This window comes from Cornus florida, unplaced genomic scaffold (genome assembly GCF_030987335.1).
Source record: "Cornus florida cultivar Cherokee Brave unplaced genomic scaffold, ASM3098733v1 CherokeeBrave_3.0.0_Hap2_Chr04, whole genome shotgun sequence".
Lineage (NCBI taxonomy): Eukaryota > Viridiplantae > Streptophyta > Magnoliopsida > Cornales > Cornaceae > Cornus > Cornus florida.
Genome location: NW_026775574.1, coordinates 5,215,066 through 5,236,421, shown reverse-complemented (window position 1 = coordinate 5,236,421; position 21,356 = coordinate 5,215,066). Strand labels below are relative to the sequence as shown.

The following is a 21,356-nucleotide window of genomic DNA, read 5'->3' as shown; positions in this document are numbered from 1 at the left end:
TAAATACTGCACCTGTCTTGCTCATTAGACACCTGAAAGTTTTTAAAATTTTTGTTGGAAGATTAAAGGTGAGTTTTGGGACGGAAAAATAAATGAGGAGGTTAATCAGTGGGTCTGTTATATATGGGCTACACACGTTTAAAGGTTGAATTTTATCAAATTACGCATAAAATATTGAAAAAAAAAAAGAAAAAAAAAAAAAAGGGATAGACTAGTATATACATATATACTTGCACGATAAATTTCAGCATCATAGACTTAAAAATAGGAGTAATACTTTCCCAAAACTCACATATATACTAATAGTCGCTGAAATTTTCATCAGATCACTCTTTTAAGATGGAAAAAAATAAAAATAACACACACACACACACACACGAGCAGGGGAACTATTGATATTTTGTAAACAATAATTAAGAGTAGAACTCTTGGTAAGAAATACACTCACATTCAAACCGAATCTCAGCATCATAATAGGTAAAAAAGTAATTGGTCACGAGGACACTTGGTACTGAACCATTTCATGTCCGTGCAGATACTTCACCAGAATGAAGGAAAGAAAACGATACTGGTGACATTGTTGAACAAATTTGTGGTACCATTAACGATACAACAATAACAGAACAATATGAAGCTGAAATGACAAAAGATTATAAATCCCAAACAAAATGTTTGGATCGATCAATCATTTCCTTGGAACGCGTTCTAAATTATATATACACCCAAACAAGCAGTATATACATAGATAGGACATAGGTATTGACGTAGTTCTCTTTACAAATGTTGCGTACTAAGTTCTCAAAATCTGTATAACAATACAAGAATTTCAGTAAGTCCACATCCCGATTCTGCAAAGATGATACAGGCAGTGAGAGCATCACATTCCTAGACTTTTCCGTACTTCGGTTGATGATATATCCATGCGGAAATTCTCTGCTGGTATTGAGATAAAGATGTCTCTCAATTCTTCTGGAATACATAAATCTTCGAGAACCTGTAGAAATATTATACGATAACGTTGCTAAATATTCCAAAGACATCAAAGAAAAAAAAGATGAGCAGGATTGCTTCACAAGCTTTAGGGATGTCCACAAACCTTGAAAACCCCATCTACATTTCGACCACCCACAAGGAATATGCATCCTGTTCTTTTGCATCCGATAAGTATATCCAACATCTTCTCATAATCCCCACCATAGTACTTAGGCTGGAAAGTGACAAGAATTACTTGTAAGGATCAGCTAGAATAATACACAATGTTAACCTTTTTATAAAAGCACCTCATTGTCATTAAGAAACGAAAGCATTTGTAAACAAGCTCGGGTCACAATATTGATTGATTTGTTTATTTACTGGGTTTAGATTCTAGACCACTCTCACATTAAGGTCAGAAATTTCTATGTTGGTTGGATCTCAACTGTTTCCCCTCATCGTTGAAATAGCGGTAGAGATTTCTGTCTTTTGAAGGGTGGTGGCTGGAAATCTATAGTTTAAAACACGAGGGGACCTTTGGAGATTTAAGGTCTACCATTTGCAGTGTGAGCAAGAGAATAAAGGAAAAAAGAGGTTTGGTTGCACAAGCAATGGAAATGAACCAATAAAAATCCAAATGCAACAGCACAACAGAAATATCAAATACAAAGGAATGTGTTCAAAAAGTGTTGAACGAGGAAGAGATTTGATTAACCTACCAACAAGAGAAGAAAGACAGAATAAGAATTTCAAAGATTATGTAGAACTTCGTACTTAATCCCTTAGATTAAAAAAAAAAAAAAAAAAATAGAGAAATAGAAACAGATGAGAAAACACCACAAATGGAATCAAGGCAATTTCAAGGTTAGTACTGTGGAAATTACACTCTTATTGTAAAAATGGTAGAATCCAGGGCCGGACGTGAGAAAAGGTGGTCACATAATGAGAAAATCATTTAAGAAAGGAGGAACAAGGATAATAGGAAAGGTAGAATTGTAACAGAGGATGAGTAGGAGAAAAAAGAAAGAAGAACCCATAAGGTAGACAAGGGTCAAGTTTTATCCAAAAACGTTGTTATACAAGGACGTGGTTGGGTTTTCATAGAGGATAGAACCGGTAAAGCATTTATTTAAGAGAGGACAGTTCAAACCTTATAACATGCATAAATGAGAGTAGATACTCTTACATAGGCAACATGTATTGAGATGTATCACGGCAAAGGCACACAAAAATCAAGTTTTCTCTGTAAAGCTTATTCTAAAATGATGTACTTGGGTTTTCAGAGAGAGAACCATAAACCATGTATCCAAGCGAGTACACTTCTAACATTATAAGATGCACTCATTGTCAATATATTTGCTGATAAGAAGCCTTTAACCATACATTTGCCCAAAATCTATGGTCTTGTTCCATCTTAATTCAAATGCTTTCTTAAGCTATCAAGTGTAGGCCATGTACAAAATTAGTTGGGATGAGCATACCTCCCAAAAAAGGAAAAGGTGATGCACCTACCAGTGTGCACCAAAATAGGAAATAAGCTAAAAGAATGACCACAAAGGGATCTAATTTACGCTAGCATTCTTTTCATACATGCTTTTCAAAGTTCAATTGTGTTGTGGACTGTTTTGTTCTTAAAGTTCTATTTTTTATTTTTTATCTTTCTTTATATTGAAGATTTAATGGATGAATCAGTGGAGGAAAATCTCTCAGTAGTTGGTGTTGTTTCCTATTATTGAAGATTTAGTGTCACTAGAGGAATCAGTGGAGAAAAATCCTCTTTGTTTCCTATTTTCTAATTCTTTCCATTCTCATAATTTCTTCTCCCATATAAAGGAGCCTCCACCATTGTATTGTATTTGAATTGAGATAGTATTATAAAAGTGATGTAGCCCTTTGGGTTCTTTGTGCCGTGGATGTAGGCCCTAGTGGTTGAACCACGTAATATCTGTGTGTTCTACTTGTTTTATTTATCTCTTCGCTTCCGTTTTATGCTTTACAACACCTTATGTAACAAAAGTTTTAGGCTTTCACTGTCAGTACATGAAATAGGAGTTGTTATCATTCCCATTCGTTAAAGTTCTATCAAGTTTGTGCATGATCTTATTTGAATGTTCATCCTTTTTCATTTCTAAAATTTCTACTTCAATAAAAGTATTGTATGTGTTACTACTTGGTGTAGATAAATAAATGTATACCAATCAGTGATTTATAACAGTTAGAAAGTCTGATGTCAAGTTCTTTCAAAACTTTTGGGTACCCCAAGACAAGGTAATCAGGATAGTTTGTTCAAGTTAGCATCCCTAACTCAAACTTCTGTCTTTCTTCTGTAGGCAAGAAATGGATTGTGAATGTACTTCCAGTGTAGACAGAAATAGAATATATATATATATATATATATAGGACCATCAAAAATAGTTACAAAGACTGAAAATGCATCCATAAAATTCACATTCATTCATTCATTCAATAGTCAATACCAAAATTAAGATGTAAAGGATACATCCCCACATATAGCCTAATTGAGAAGGTTGCTTAAGATTGCAGTACTTAGTAACTATGAGAAATGTAACCTAGGAGGTGACAAGCAGGCAGGTGAAGTGACATGTTGGTGATAAGCATGCTGGTGACAAGTGCATAAATTTTGTTAGTCATTTTTACCTTCTAATTTTACTTATCAAAAAAAAAAAATTTACCTTATAATTTTGAACTTTTATCTCTGACAAGCGGACTATTATGAAGTAACCTCCTTGGTAAGTAGTTCCTGTAGCCTTGTGGAAGCCTCTTTTGTTGTTGCTTCTTGTCACCAACTCGCTCGTTGCCTACATGTTCATTACCTACTTGGCCCCAACTTGTCACCTCGTAGGTTATTTTTCTCATAAGTACTTCACTCTTAAAGTAACCTCCTAAGTTAGGTATATTTGGGGATGCAACTTTTAAGATTGCTCCGTAGTGTGAATGCAACTAGTTTCAGGTTGAATTAATCATTCATTATCTGGGAGTGTGGCATTTTCCTTGGCTTAAGCTGCCACACTAGCTAGTGATTATTTTCCTAGCAAGTGAACATTGACTGCATCAAAACATGGGACTAAGTAATCTCCTAGAGTTTCCAGCTCACATTTAGCATAACTGTAGTACAAATTCTATAGAAGTTCAAGCAAATCATAATTGTAGCAGTATGAAATTCCTTACATTAACAAGCCTCGCTGCCGTATCTGCACCAATTACGAAAGCACTTCCAGGAAAATGTTCAGCTTTCTTATAAAAGTAAGGCTGATTGGAAATAATCACCGTCTTTCCTGCACTTTAAAGCTTCAAGTCATTACTAGGAAAAAAAGGAAAAAAGATTCAAGTCATTACTATTTTATTTGGAAACAAGTAAAATAATTACCTAACAGATTAACAACTTATCAGTATTGCCTAGAATATGTTTCTATAAGCAACTTCACAATCATGATGGAAAAGAATACGAGTTGCAGAAACTAGTGAGAAAACTCAACGAACTGCCCAAACTGTGGATTAAAAAAGACTAAAAATTACAATAATAATAAAGGGACAAAACATTGGTCACAGCCACAATAGAAAAAAAAAATTATTTAATATGACCGAATGGCTACCAAATGAAGTTATAGGCCATTATACATCAGCAGCAATTTGGACCCCAATCTAGTTACAACAACGAAAAGAAATGATTAGTTAGATCGCTTTTCTTTATTCTGTTTTTGCACCAGTGTAAAGTTTAAACAGGGTACTTTCTTTAATCTAAAGTAGAAGAGCAGCATGAATAATTGCTAAGCACCACTTTCAAATTTTAAAATGATTATGAAGTTAATTGGGTGAACTAAAATGACAGAAATTTCGGTTGGACGGTGTTAGCAGAACGTGGTCTTTATATAATGGGCATGTGTTGGTATAGTTTATGTAGGTGAGGGGTTTTAGGAACCCTGCTACATCAGCAAGTAAAGCCACGTCACTCTGACCTGGTCACTAGCAAGGCTCACAATGGCGTGGCTTGAATGCCACTCTTGGGTTGGTCTTCCACTGATCAGTTCGTCTAATATATCCCGTTTATTTTTTTATTTTTTTGGATAAACCTCTGACTTGCAAGGAGTCCCTCCCTACGGGTAAACCTCTAAACTGGTGAGGAGTTCCTACCTACAGAAAAACCTCTAACTGACAAGGTTCCTCCTTACAGATAAACCTCTAAACTGGCAAGGAGTTCATCCGTATGAGTAATCCTTGAGAAAAAGGGGGACCTCGTGACCCGCGAGTGGTGTGGAGGGGGGGGAGAGAGATGTCCCTCCCCCTCTGATCTCAACGGAGGAGAGGGCCATTCCTTGGCCTGTTACAGAGAAAGGAAGAGTAAATGTGAGGTTCCCCTTTGTCAGAAGGGCATTTAATCCTGTGTCCCCAATTGTCACCTTAATAGTACAGCCAAACCGACTCGAGACATCTTTGGGTCAAATTCCCTTTTATCAGGGACCAGTGGACAATTCTTTTGACCAATAGTCTTTACCCAAAGCTGACCCCCTATAAATAGGGTAAGAGTTAATGCTATAGGGAGAAGAAAACCAACCCTACTACTTCTCTTTGGAAAAGACTTGCTTCGTTGGCCTCAGACCTCTGAAATAACCACAAGAGTGGCCTCTCCCTCTCTTCCTCAAACCCTTGGAGTAGGGTTCCCTCTGTGACAGATCAAACTTCCTCCCAAGTATCTACTCATTGGAGGGCCCATCATAGACAAAGTGATTCTCATCTCTTAGAACCTCACTCCTACAAGTTATAAGGATGTACTGGTGTAAAAATTGAATTAATTAGTTAATTGGAGTCCAGTCTTCCCACACATTGAATTTCTCACAGACCACTTGAGTTTGATCGTTTCTCCTAGATGTTCTCACCTAGTGTTTCAATTAACCTTTGGTTTGCCTATATTTTTAGCAAAGTTTCTTCCTTGTCTTTTTCTTTTACTTTCTTAAGAAAATTCGAAGTCTGTTGAGGCTTTTTGCTGGATAAATGCATGTCCGAAAGCTTTAACATCAACAGGCTAAGATAAACTAATGAAACATGCTGTGAAGAGGAAGCTGGAGATGGTGGTAGAAAGGATTGGGACCATGGATGTGTGTCTTGTTGAGATGGGATTGTGGTCATATAGGGATGAGCACCAGGTTTGGTTTATCTAGACGCAAGACATGCAATCAGCATTGATGGTTATGGTGCACAATATATGGGGGGAAATGCCATAGAAAATGTGGGGAAAAAAAAAAAAAAAAGATGAATATGGAAGTTTTTCAATGGTTCCAATAGTGAATTAGCAAGTGAGAAAAAGAAGTTGGTGAGATGGCATGCAGTTTAGTGGTTAATTTTTTTGTCTTAAGAGAGACAAAACAGAGAAGGGGATGATGAGGTTAAATTGGTGATATTTCTCATTAAGTGCATATTTGACTTTGTCTCTTTAGTTTAACGACGACAACTTAGGTGTGTTTAAAAAACTGTAAGATGGTGACAGTAAAATTGGCCATTAATATTAACAGTTGAATGATGAGAAGAACCTATGAGCAACAAAAATATCCAAAAGGAACTGCAGTACAACCTTAATAATTACCAGAAATGTCATTGCATTGTCCAAACCCAAGGGAGGCCAGTGTTAATGACCCTAATTAATTTTATGTTATGTCTAACTACAAGGTAAGTATATTACTTGCAGCCTGTCTAAAGCCCCCAATTTGCATTCATCAACAAACACAGGAAAACTATTCTCTATGAATTCCAATTTCCAACAATGACAATGCAACCCCAGGCCTATTATGATTGCCTAATATGGTGGCATTCCATGTCCCAAACTATTGCAAAAAGTTCAAAAGAAAAATAACCCACATCAAATGTGTGGGTCTGAAAACAGAACGGATGAACTGGCCTCACCAACTTTCTGAAATTGCTTAACACGATCTTTGATTTGAGACACTGTTAGAGGAGGTTTGTCTGCATTTACTGCTGATATCTCAAAGCATGGATATCCATCACCACAAATCCTGCATAAAATAAATCACTCATGAGAAGTATCATCTATACATATTTTTAATGGCATGGTAAATTTCTTCAATGTATAGAAATGCCTTCACAAAACGAAGTTTAACATATATGTTCCATCATACAAAAATTTTACTTCAGGCTCAGGGGTCTTAATTGAAATAAGAAAATGGGGAAACAGAGTTTCCCCTTTATGCTGTGTTCGGTAGGAAGGAAGGAAGACGTGTGGAGAGAAAATAGGAAGGAACGAACTTCCTTTGTTCGGTAAAGATGATACAAGGAAAGGAAGGAGAATAGGAAGGATGACCATCCTTCCTCCTTTACAAATTTTCATCCGCCCAAAAATGAGCGGAAGAAAGGAGGGAAGACAAGTAGACTATTATAGAAGTTTTAAATTAAATACCTATCCTCTATAAATTACAATATTATAAATAGTATTGGATATAATAGTAAAAACAATTAAAACTTTTTATTTCCTTATCTCTTAACGAGCATAGTAAATTTTCAGCATATTCTCTTCTCTTCTATCCAACCGAACAAAAAGAAAGAAATATACAATCTCTTCCCTAGGGATGTCTCATCTATCAATTCTTCTCTCCCTTCCATTCAATTTTTTTCTTTCCTACCGAACAGAGCATTAAGATATTTAAAAATACCCCTTTTGCTTGATTATTTTTTAATAATGTTAAAATTGATTCAAATCATACTAAAATCAGAAAGCAGAATTTTACATGCTAGGTAAAGAAAGACCACATATTTCCATATAAAATTCTCTGATCATATGATCGAATGTAAAGATGTTTAAGGCCATTCTGAAGTTTTAGATATTATAAGGTGAAGACGGGTAATAAAGCTAGGAACGTCATCTGATACAAGCCCAACTTAAAAGAAAATAATGATTTGGGCCAACATGACAAAGTTGAAGTATGGGAGCAGCAAAGCCATCCACATAAAATAATGCTATAACCTATTCACAGAGAAATACACAGAAATTATATGAATTGGTTTACTGATACACAAGTTGAGGTATAAAAACCCAGACAACACTACCCTTACAAAAAAAAAAAAATTAAAAATATATATATATATACTTAAAAGAATGGGTAAATTACACAAACCTCCCTTGAGGTTTACCATAATTACACTGACCTCCGCAAGGGTTTAGAAATTACTCTAACCTCCCTTAAAAACAAAACGTTATTACATGGACCTCCCTTTTTAACGGTCAAAGTTGTTCAACGACAGAAAATGCTGATGTCATGCATTTAACATTATTGGAATTCCAGTATTGCCCTTCATTGGAATGAAAAGACTATTTGAACCCTCTCGAGAGATGTTCAATAACAAAATTACCCTTATCTTGCAGTGTAACTGTTATGCAATCTTCACCTCTATTTCAACCAGATCACTCAATTTCATCAGTTCTGGGACAAACTAATAGCAAAAGAAAAAACAACAGGAAGAAGAAGAATAATCATATGTTGTTTTATGTCAAGTTATTATTTGAGGCCACGTGTGTGTGAGTATATATAACTAAAAGTTACATATGTGTACTGTGTGTGTCTATATATATATATATATAACTACAAGTTAACTGCATTTATATATATATAGCTACAAGTTCACTGTAAATGCCCTAGAGTGCTTAATAGAAAGCAACCATGTGTCAACTCAGCAAACTACAAGCAACCATGGGGAGTTCTGACTCGCAATTTGAAGATGGGGACTAGACGACTAATATGAGAATCTCGTGATGATGAAGGCAAGAAGCAATTCAAGCAAGATCGACAGTATTAGAAAATTCTAGAGAGGCAACGGTTGGTGTTCACTGGGTTTCAATTGATAGGTGTTGGCTTGGGGGTTCAATGGTGAGTCATTGACGATGGCGATCGACTGAGATGTGTTTCTCAGTTAAAGATAGAAACGACAGCAAGGGTTCTGCGATGTTTCCTTGGTGTGCTTCTATAAACTGATTGGGACTCTATTCTGGGTGGATTGGCGCTAATCGGTTGCATGATTTTAGCAGATTTCCACAACTACACAACCAAATGATGAACATGATGGCAATTACAGGCAAACGACGACGCCCTACAACAACGACCACCACACAACAACGATCAACAAGACGCCGATGACCTTCAATGGAAACCACACAACGACAGCGATGACGAAATTCTCTGTATGATAATGACGACAGTTGGACTCATAGTCGGCCATGATGATCAACAATACTACTGACCCAGACTTCACGCATTATTTTTCAATTCCCATCAAATCAATATACTGTTTCAATAAACCATAAGACCAAGACCACCAAATTCCACTCAAAATTAGAAATTTCAGAAAATTAGGGTTTGCAGAGACCTTCATTAATGTGTAGTGTGGTTTCTAATTACAGTTGTAATCATTATTTCCATGTTTACCAGCTTGAACATTGTCATCCCCAGAAAGAATGGGAAAGTGGGGATTCGAATGTTAGGGGTATAATGAGTTGGGTAACATTGTAATTTCAAGTCAATATTGAGGACATTTAGGTAAAATTAGCAATTCAATTCTGTTAGTCAATTTGACAGACCGTCACTAGTAGGGGTGTTTGTGTAACAAGGTTTCGTTTTCAGGGGAGGTTGAAGTCTTTTTTAAAACCACAGGGGAGGTACATGTAATTATGGCAAATGTCAGGGAAGGTCAGTGTAATTTACCCTAAAAGTATTTACATATTCGACATATATAGTCAGTAATATTTTTTTCAATTAAATTGACATGATTATGTGTTAATGCATATTACGCAGACTTGAGAAATGAATATTGTTACTTAATCAAGGTCAAATGTATACACTAACACAATCCTCTTATACAAATAAAGATTTAACAGTCATATGCTAATAATAGAAAGTTTTATGTACCTGCCAGCATTGCAGTGCCTAAAGATAAACTTTTCAGGTATAGAGAGACAACCTATATTTCAGTGACTCTTGAAGAAATAGAGGAATCTACCCAACATGCTAAAGGTAAAAACAAAAGAAAAAAGATGCACTTTCCTACTCCATTTCTATGAAATAATTACACACAGAATAAGAACTGGGAAACAACTCCCATACCTCCAGTATCACACAAAACTATAAATTTTTTTCTTTTGAAAATGAAAAGAGAATTAAGAAAAGATAAGATAATTTTTCAGAAAGGCTACAAACCTGTCATGCCTATACCTATAATGCACATTTAATTCACCAAATGATTCAAAAGTGAGTAAATCGTTTCAGAATCATAATTTCCAGGAAGTCATCCATTTACCTAGTAGCAACTTCCAAGAGCTTTAGATGACCATCATGTAAAGGATTAAATGAACCAGGTAGGATTATCTTCCTTTCTGAATTTGACACATCCTTCTCTGCAAAACATTATTCGAAAAAGAAGAATAAACAAAAGGTTAAGTGTCACTTAATAGAGGTTGGTACGACATAAGGGTTAAACCATACCACTTGAAAATGGATAAACCTTAAAGCATATTTGCCCACTTATAAGTTGCTCTAGTTGTTGATCTTCATCAAAGTGCACTTCACATTCATCAGGAACTTCAGATTCAGACAATTCTGAAGCATATGTTGCTGGAACGTTGCAAGCATTTGCAATTGCCTGTAATGAAAAGATAAATGACAATTAGTCAAGATTGGTGGCAACAGAGGATAAATGAAACTTCGTGACACAACAGAAGTATCAGAATTACAAATTTTAAGAAAGATATTCATGCTATATCCAAGTTTTGTCATGGCAAACATTGGTATATCCACAGTTAGGACACTAGAACTTTCCATGTAGCAAATCTCGTAATATATAATAGCTAAGGTATACTGATCCTAAGCTCTACAATATATTGGACAAGTTCCATTCTCATCTACAATAATCCTTTCCTGCAGATATGACAATTTTCACAAACCATGCATGCAATCCATGGTATTAAAAATAAATTAATAGTTTAGACTTTAGAATGGCCATCTCTTTCAGATATCAAAGCATAATAATTCATGATTATATTATAAAACATTTATCTTCAAATAAGCATTTTGCAACATAAAACAAAAGAATCATTATGATTCTTTCGCAAAGTATGAATCAGAACAGTTACATCTTTAAAATTTATCACAAACCTTGAGTAAAAACTGACTTGAAACCCTATCTTCTTGCTCTCTAGTTCGCAATCCCTGAATTGATTCATTAAAATGGAGTATATATGACTACTGAATATTTACAATGAAAAGCTGAATTTCACCGGTAAAAAAATAATCTAGTAATACCTTTAAAAAGGTAACTGTAGAAAAGCACATCCAGTCTGATGTCCTCGTTGACAAGTGGAACCTATACATGCAACGAGAATCTGAATCTAAAAATGCAATAGTTAAGATCTAAATCTAACTTGAACAATCAAAATTAACTTCACAAACAAGTTGAGATCAATAATCATCTGTTAGAGCTGAGGAACAAAATGCATTCTAAGGGACAAAGGTTTCCATGTCAAAATCTAAAAGAAAAAAGGTCAAAAATGCACTACAATAACAATATATACTTATATATACTTAACAACAAAAGACAATAATGGAGCAAAATACATATCATATATTTAGATACAAACAAAAAAGACACCGATATAGTGTAATTTTACTGCAATACACTTTTCATAGGAAACATAAAATTTATAAAAAGTGTGGACAAGGCACCCTTACCTTGAAAGAGAAACAAACTAGGAAAGAAAACCTTGCATCATGCACAATAACCCAAATCAAGCAGGGTAGAGAGGACCCCTCACACATTCAAGGGATCTTAACCGCACCCCCACCCCCACCCCCACCCCAAGTAATGAAATCTGAACGACAGTTACACAACCTATGCAATATTCTCAACTACTAAGGATGAGCTTTTTAACACAGGTTTACAGTAACTAAAAGATTTACAACTACCCTGGTGGCTTTTTCTTTTCCTTTTAAATAATGATAAAGATAACATTGTGATCGTGTAATGGTGTAAATGGAAAGTATAAAATAACACAACGTTTAGTGAACTACCCAGTAAGGTAGACACAAGATCTATGAGAATTGATGTGGAAACCCTCTCAAGTAAGGGAAGCAACATCCACTTTTCTGACTCCTCCAACAATTCTTTTAACCCTGTCTTCCCAAACTGACTGGAGCAATGCAAGCTCACACATGTCCATATCAAATCATTTCTTTAGTGCCCATGCACTGAGACTCCAAAACTCCATAACTTCCCTAACAGTGACATATCCCGAGACATGCCAAATCCCCAAAATGAGATCCAGATGTGGAATTTGACAATAGATAAACAACTAATCTACTGACTATGATTGTTCTTAGCAAAGGACACAACATTCAAGAGTAAAAGGAAGACAGTAAGTCCTTCAAACAAGTAGGAAAGAGCAAGGAAAAACATAATAACACCCCACAAACAACGTAGTGATTTGATATAAAATGATCAGGCTGAAGCCCCATCTGCGTCCTCATTTGCGAGACAGTGCACTCAACTGAAAGAGACACCCACCTTCCTACAAGATAAAAGATCTCTCTCATGTATTATTCCCTTAATACAAAGAAACCTGTAAACATTCAGAAGCCAAACAGATAATGGTTGAGAATTTCCCTTCAATAAGAATATTTGTAAAGCTTGAGCCTTGCCACTAGAAGACCCATCATAAGAGGCTCAATTTGTTTTCATACTAAATCTCGGACTCATGGTATAATAAATTTTAATCATCACCAAAAATAAATATAAATAAATGATATAAAAAATAAAAAAAATAACAAAGAACAAAAAGAATGAAGAAGGATAAGACTCCAAATACCAATAAGAGACAAATTTTAAGGGAAAAAAAGGATCAATCAGAGATGAACTTAATTTATCTAGTCATGAAAGTCATTACCCAATATTGATCCCACAGAAGAGGAAGATTGGAGATAGACCTAATATTTGGCATTTATTTTAGCATAAAGTGATTGCCTTCAGGTTTGAACTCAAGTCCCCATGCTTTTGAGTCCAAGCTTTTACCATGGCCCCTAAATTTATTGAGTAAAAGAGATTTAATCACAATGGTCTCTGGAAGAACATACAATTTCTCAATGTTGCATGGTAAAAACCAACTAGACTTCTTTGTTTAAGAGGCCCAAAAAGAAGATATAACATAAAATTGTTCAAAGTGGAGTTTTTTTTTTTTTTTTGGGGGGGGGGGGGGGGTGTGGTGAAGTACTATAACCTCCCCTAAGGTTTTGGCAAATCACCCTTAGATGAAACTTTTGCAAAACTATGACACCCCTTGTTAGAGTTTGTCAAATTAGCAGTGTCAAATTATTAATTTTATTGATATTTTTACCCTCAAAATTTTTTTTGTGTGTCTTCAATGATTCTTGCATTTCTCTGCAACCATAGTTATTGAATTGTGCTTGACATGCCATTTTGCCCACATAGGGCGTTAAAGAATAAAAAATGTGAAACTAGAGAACATTACAACAAGTCAGTCGATATGATTTTCCTTAACAATATAGTTGGCCATGATCCAAAACATCAACTGTAGATCCACTAATACGTTAGTATGATCACTTTATATGATTTCTCTTAAACTCCATTCAACGTAAGAAACCTCCATCCCCAAGTCCTTAGACTCCTTACCACAGGGGATCCACTGTGAAAATATTTGTTCACCATTAGTCTCTATTTAAATTCTCTTAAAAGACATCATGCCAGTTCTCTCTACCTCAGCCCACATTGTTTCTCAATTCCAACAAAACATGACTGTGTAAAGGAGATGAAAGTGAAACCAATCCAGGCTAATAAGCTAACTTTTAATCACTATTAAATCCCCATCAATGGTAAATGATTATTGTGAAATAACAACTTCTTTACCCACTCGGACACTTTCCTAATCCAAACCCAGTAAAAAAATACAAATTTATGTTTATATATTAACATTAAATTAAAGCTTCAAATTAATATATATATATATATATATATATATATATATATATATATATATATATTCATAATACCTGTGTTTCCCAAGTTTTGGGCGTGTGCTAGCCAAAGAACCAGTGAAACCCACACCTAGAACAGGGGAACCTGTCGAATGGATAAAAAAGACGCAATATTAAGCACAATAGTGATAGAAAATTCTATTTAGCATATAAATGTTACCTATGAAATTCATGTTTTCAGCTAACATACTTAGGTAGTGGAAGTACTTGCACCTGACTATCAGCAGTAATTATACAATAAATGCTGAGATTATATCAGACAGCTTCTAAGAGTTTTGGCTCCAAGCAGAGCCGCTCCAAAGCAATACCAAAATACAGTGTCCACTAACAATGTAGATATGGTTCATGTTGGAATATTATATAATAAAATCCAGAAGTTTCCAACTTCAGAGCTGATCTTAATATTTCATTTCAATGTTACTTATCTAAACACAATGTACGATTCAGTCATTCATTCAACCATCAAAAAAACGAAGATACACCCCTTTTTTTATACTAGTTCCTACTTAGAACTACATGACTCTTAGACTCCATCATGGCAGTGACTATAAGAGTCAAAACCCTTTAACATCTTAAACCAATTAATATATACGTCATTAGACTGACTTCATTTATATGTTTTTCTTTACAAATGGAAGTCTTTTATATATTTTACTCGATTTTTGCCCTTAAAATGTAAAAATAGAAATTCATCATCTTTGAACACGATATGAATCTCATGATTGCACAATAAGGGTCGTAGTGTACACCAATTGTGATCACTTGACAAGCTGATGTACAATAACTCCAGAAACAGTTTCCATTGCCAACCATTTGAACCCAAAAGAAAAATTAAAAATGCAAACTTCTAGAGACTGAATGGATTAACAGCATAATACCTTTGAGTCCAAAACTCATATCTCGACAGTAATTTAACAGTTTCCAATTAAAGTAATTGATTATTGATATAAATTGCAAGAATTCTAAGCTGTATGTCTTGTTCAAGTACAAAATGATGAGGTAAACCTGGGTTAGAGAGCTTGAGTGCACGATTATAAGCCAATAGTGCCATTTCCTCTGCAGTTTGGCGACTAGAGAATTGGGCAGGAACCTGACACACACAGACAAAGGTACATACCCCAAATAGCCAATGAGAAGAAAAATTAATAAAACAATGATAGCAATTACCAGAATTTTCTGGATGATTTAAAAGAAGAAAAAACTGTTGGAAATGAAATTTTAAAATTTCTAATTAAGGTGAAAATTAATGTTATAGTTGATATACATACATACATATATATATATATATATATGAAGAAAATTGATGACTATCGATTTGAAGGGAGTGATGAAAAAACGACCTTTCCGAGCAATTGGATCATGGACATTCTTGAATAAGGGACCACAGCTTCAAGCACAGTGTTTGAAGCTCCAGGTACTGACATCAAGCTTCCTAACGACTGCATAAATTTGATGCTATCTCATTATCAATCAGTATATATACATAGATATATATATATATATATATATATATATAATATATGTGTGTGTAGAGAGAGAAACCTGAGAAGCTCCGCCGGAGAGATAGAGAACAGCCTGAGTAGGGCTCGAGTGGATTGCTTCCACAAGAGCTCGGATCCAACCGTCAGTCATCGTCCTCACCGAGTCTCGATCATTGACCAATACGATCACACAATTCAGATCCTCGTCTCTCTGTGTAATTTAGCTTTGTCGAGACGCAGTCGTTTTGCTTCCAATTGAAGCAAACCAGTTGTTTTTGGCTTGTACAAAGTACTACAGTATTATTCTCTTTTCAAAAAATAAAGTACTATTATTATTCTTCTTTCATTTATTCACTTGTTTTATTAAATTAACTTAGAACTTTTTTTATTTTTCTTTTTTTTGCTTACCCTTTAACCAAAAAAATTAAAAACTTAGAACTTTTTTTTCTTTTTGGCCTGCTCTCGTACTGGAAAATTATCTGTACAAATTGCTTGAATTTTTGTAATTAAAAAAAAAAAAAAAAAAAAACACTAGGAGATATATAAGCTTAAGCCATTAGACACACAGTAATAAATAAAATTTATACATCTTTAACACAATTATTTACTTGTCCATTAATAATTGGCTAAAGCAATAGTCGTAAGAGCATGTAACAACTTCTCACATTTGTTATTCTAAAGAAAATAAAAAATTGCTCACTCTTGTGGAACAATTCCTCCAACCCGGCCCTAATGGGACGGATTTAGTAGTCCCCTAAATGGGTTTAGGGAATATGATAAAATAACTGAAAGTCTAAAGGGGGTTTGGTGCAAGAGCAGGTGCGAATTTAGTGATGAACCTGTCCTAATTATATATGTACTTTTAAAATTTTATATATATATATATATATATATTACATTTTTAAGATCCTTGTTATTTAATATTTACGACTTAATAATTTAAAAATTATGCCAGCTTATTTTTCAACCTAATATGAACTAGTTTTTATTATTATTATTAGATAATAACAATGACATAACCCATCCCGTAATTAAACGAAGTACGCAGAGCGGAGTCCGTACTTTGTTTACCAAGTAGGGGAAATAATATTCATATTACTCTGTATTCCGAAGTAGGCACTGGCGGATCCAGCGTAGGGCTGGGCTGGGCTCCAGCCCACCCAAAAAAAAAAAAAAATTATTACTATGGGTATTTTTATCCCAGTCCAAAAAAAAAATTTATTATTAATATTAGCCCACCCAAATAAGCCCAAGTCAGCTAAGCCACAATACTAAAATAAAGGCCCAAGCCTAACAAGCCCTATTAATGATGAGTATTAGGATATGAAGTAAAATATATTTTGAGATAAAATTGTTGTAAAGGCAGTTCTCAAATTATATATATAGAATAAATTCATAATTTCAACACTTTCAAATTATCAAGAAAAATAAACAAGAGCTCCTGTGTTTATCTAGAAAGTTTTCAACAAACAAACAAAAAAATCTATGGCATTATAAACTACGAAAATTTGATGATTTTGATCTCTAGTAGACAAGGAGTATTAGTATAAAAAAAAACATCGAAATCCTATAATTCACAAATCAAAGGTTACTAACTTATTACAGATTTAGATAAAACAAATATAGATAGGTAACGGTTAGAATTTCAAATAGATTTATAAAATAAAACCACAAACAAAAATTACAATAATTCAATCTCTAAAACCAAATATGAAACGTATTAAAACATAGCACGATAGGAGATGGATTTTTTGCTGATTGCATGACCGTACGGGACCTTGTTTGAAAATTTTACTTGGAGTCTATTATCGACGAATTCGAGTTTTTAAAGACTCGTCAAACATAACTTAGATAGATATTTTGTAATATTTATATTCAAATATTTATTTAGATTATGTTATAAAAAAATTTGTTTAACAAATTGTGTTATTAAATTTATGTTTAATTTTAGCCCACCCACTGAAGATTCTTGAATCCGCATGGGAAGTAGACATAAAGTTGGTGATATGACTAATTTTTTTAATTAATGAAATAAGATTTAGGTAAACCCATCCCGAATCTGCAGATTGCAGTCCCTAAGAACAACAACCAACTCTCGTAAAGAGTTGAATTTTGCTAAAGAAGGGTCGATATTCAATGGTAGATGACGGAGGTGTTGATGATGGGTAATAAGTTTGTTTCAAATTGTGTGTTGGTTTGCAGTGAAACAAGGTACTGCCTTGCTAATAATTAGGCTTTGCAAAGGACGATCAACATGACTCCGTGCTGCATTCAGTGACTGGGTCAAATGTAAATAAAGGTCACCACCGCAATGCACGGAGGGTTTCCAGTCGGAGAGAACAAAACCAGAACAAACGCACACAGCAATGGAAGCATAAATGAAAGATATACAAGTAAGACTTGTCATGCCAGTGGTTGTGAAAAATATAAAGCTGTCCTATATACCCAATAAAAAGGTATATGTTTCTTGTGGTGCCTCTTATTACAATAAGACTGCTCTCTTAATCAGACAAGGTAAAAGAATTATTAAAGAGAATTAGAAATAGGAAGAACACTTTCTTAAGACATGATAATTACATCTAGTTTGCCCATTGGTTAAAAAAATAAAAATAAATAAATGTACCAGATGTATAATTGATTTTACAAGAAATGTCAAATCCAAAATAACCTTATCCTAGTACACGAGCTCCCATCATTGTAGGATTCGAATGCATGAAGTTTTATCGTCATATAAATAGACTCTATTTCTTCGAATAGTGACCACCAAATCCTAACAGAGCAACTTTACTATTGTGTCAAGACGTACTCAATCCAAATTAACTCTGTTATTGGAAATTATTTTTGGATGTGACCCTAAGCTAGTAATTGGAAGATTTTCAAACTTTAAAAAGAACAATCCATAGTGATTTTGTTGCTTCAAAAAATCTCACAGGTAGCTAGAGGTGTAAGCAAAATAGTATTCTATCAATAATTAATTAAATATATTACTTATCTATGTATATAAGAGATGTTGCACTCTTAGAATGAATAGTTACATATAAAGAGTTATGTTAATTGATGGAACCAACACATCTCTTCACATATGAATTGAAACGGTCCCAACCCATATTATTTATATGCTTAAGAGGCTTGGAGTCCATCGTCCAATTTTGCATACATAGAAGAGGGCTGAAGATCGTTTTCGCTGTAGTTCTCTCCGAATTGAGTTTCTATATCTAAGTATGTCTCTTCTATCAATTTATGCATTTAGATCCATGAGTTTATTTGCTTTAAAATTTGCTTAAACATCAATCATGCATTTTTATGTTGCTTGCTCAATCTCCATAGTCACCAGCAAAATTAATTTGACTTTGTATGATACTGTCATCGTTCAAAATACCTATGTTTTGCCTCTTTGGCTGCAGCGGTTCCTCTTTCTGCTGAAAATCAAGCAGACAACAGTGCTGCTGTGCTTTCTAAAAGGTTGTTTTCCTTCATGCAATTGTTACGAAATTGTTCTTGTTTGTCGTTGTCTAAAATCCATTCCATTTTTTTTTAATAGCTTTTCTTATTGATATACAGCATGCTTGAGTTGAATAGGTAAGCTATGGGTGCTATGTTCCATTGATGATCAAATCTTTCAATTAATAAAATATAAACTTAGACCAAGTCTCAATCTCTGGAAGGTTTACTAACTTTTGCCCCACTCATACTTATCTGATTCTTAATTTCGAAAAGCAATGTCAGTGTAATTTGTACGTTGGAATTTTTTAAAAATAAAAATTATTTTATGGTCTTAAGGACTATATTTTTAAAAAATAGAATTTAACATTATTATCAATAGATCTTCGAAAAATTCTCAAAAGTACTGTAATGTTTAATCATGAATCACTAATCAGGTACGATTGTTATTATTATTATTTTAAAACTCTAGTACATGCACTATTCTTGATTTCTTTAAGTTGATAATATATGTAAACATTATCTCAATAATTCTACGACACAATCAAGGAGGACAGATTCTCTAAATTCAGAGTTTTAATTATACAATGACCCTGTCATAGTATATATATTGCCAAAACGAATAGCTCTGAATACATGCATAATTTAATTCGGATGTCAGCATTTTGGCCACAGTAGAGGCATTACACTGCCATAAGCCGGCCATGCATATTCTTTATTCTTGGCATTAGAATTCTATAAATAGGCATCATTTTTCAGCTAATTCTGCACTTCAGTGAGCTACCTTCAAGAAATTCAACTACTAAAATCGAGTCAAAAAAGTCGTAATGGCATCTTCCCAGATCATTGTCAGTACCATCCTTGCAGTACTATTCACTTCTATTTCTGCAAAGGAATTTATTGTTGGGGATGACAATGGTTGGACCCCTTACTTCAATTATCAAGCTTGGGCCAAGGGAAAGGAGTTTGTGGTCGGAGACATACTAGGTACTTCAGCTTTTTCAATACTCTATCTTTACTAGTTCGTAATTCTCTATAACATTGCTTGCTATTTTGATTTTGCTCATTAAGAAAACTGCAAAATTCTAGATTGTGAAAATATTGTTTGATGACATAAATATTTGGGATGCAGTTTTCAACTATCCGGTAGGAGCGCACAATGTCTTCAAAGTCAATGGAACTGGCTTCCAAGAGTGCATAAAGCCACCTCTCAGTGAGGCTCTAACCACCGGAAGTGATGTGATCACCCTTGCCACCCCAGGGAGAAAATGGTATATTTGTGGTGTTGCCAAGCATTGTGCGGTTGGAAATCAGAAGCTCGTCATAACTGTTCTGCCTCAATCTACATCTCCAGCATATGAGTCTGCAAAGAAATTTATTGTTGGGGATGACAATGGTTGGACCCCTTACTTCAATTATCAAGCTTGGGCCGAGGGAAAGAAGTTTGTGGTCGGAGACAAACTAGGTACTCTAGCTTTTTCAATACTCTATCTCTACTAGTTCGTAATTCTCTAACATTGCTTGCTATTTTGATTTTGTTCATTAAGAAAACTGCAAAATTAATATAGATTGTGAAAATATTGTTTGATAACATAAGTATTTCCGATGCAGTTTTCAACTATCCTGTAGGAGCGCATAATGTCTTCAAAGTCAATGGAACTGGCTTCCAAGAGTGCATAAAGCCGCCTCTCAGTGAGGCTCTGACCACCGGAAATGATGTGATCACCCTTGCCACTCCGGGGAGAAAATGGTACATTTGTGGTGTTGCTAAGCATTGTGCAGTAGGAAATCAAAAGTTGGTCATAACTGTTCTGCCTCAATCTACATCTCCAATGTCAGCCACACGGCCTGCGCGAAAACTAGCTGCTGTGAATGTCAAGGAAGGATCACTGAAACGTGTGGCATTCTTTTGATTGTTTTCAGTTTTTTGTAAGTCACTTTATGTTGTTTTGGCTTGGATTTGTCAGGTTTAATTGTTGGTTTGTATTGTTGAAGTGGAATGATCGATTTACTGTTGTTCTGTTATTAAAATTGGAGTTGCCGCTTTGTGTGATATTGGATAAGGTTGCAAGATTTTATATAAATGGATATGAAGTTTAATTTCAGATGAATGGTACGTATAATTTGTCGCATTGGTTCTAAGTATTCAAGGATTATAACAAGGTCAATAAAACATAGTTACAAAGCACATCTTCCATTATTATGGAGCATCTGAGTGCTTTTAAAAGTTGGTAAAGTGAAAATATATATATATATATATATATATAAACAAACAAACAAACAAACAAACCTTTTGTAAATACATGTAAATTACTCTTTTATCGTCAATTTTGACTTTTTTTTTAAAATTAAAACTCCGAAATAATAGTGTTTTTTGAAATTAATTTTTTTTTTATATTTTTTT

General features: G+C 34.4%; 2 protein-coding genes across 3 annotated transcripts; one reads left to right on the top strand and one right to left on the bottom strand.

Moving 5' to 3' along the window:
- Positions 1-629: 629 nt before the first annotated feature.
- On the bottom strand, positions 630-15,777 carry LOC132302585 (uncharacterized). 2 transcript variants are annotated; one of them, XM_059799493.1, is made up of 12 exons: positions 15,573-15,777; positions 15,371-15,469; positions 15,036-15,120; positions 14,046-14,115; positions 11,289-11,349; positions 11,142-11,195; positions 10,473-10,629; positions 10,288-10,384; positions 6,889-6,998; positions 4,162-4,268; positions 1,097-1,207; positions 630-994 (listed from the first exon to the last, which is right to left on the bottom strand). In XM_059799493.1, the coding sequence occupies exons 1-12, from the start codon at positions 15,660-15,662 to the stop codon at positions 878-880; spliced, it is 1,158 nt and encodes a 385-aa protein (XP_059655476.1). In that variant the 5' UTR covers positions 15,663-15,777; the 3' UTR covers positions 630-877. The 2 variants fall into 2 exon arrangements, with proteins under 2 accessions (XP_059655476.1, XP_059655477.1); XM_059799494.1 differs by lacking the exons at positions 14,046-14,115; positions 15,036-15,120; positions 15,371-15,469; positions 15,573-15,777 and adding an exon at positions 12,547-12,601.
- A 4,002-nt stretch (positions 15,778-19,779) lies between these two features.
- LOC132304655 (blue copper protein-like) lies at positions 19,780-20,865 on the top strand. The gene is made up of 3 exons (XM_059802396.1): positions 19,780-19,939; positions 20,085-20,417; positions 20,564-20,865. The coding sequence occupies exons 1-3, from the start codon at positions 19,780-19,782 to the stop codon at positions 20,863-20,865; spliced, it is 795 nt and encodes a 264-aa protein (XP_059658379.1).
- Positions 20,866-21,356: the final 491 nt, after the last annotated feature.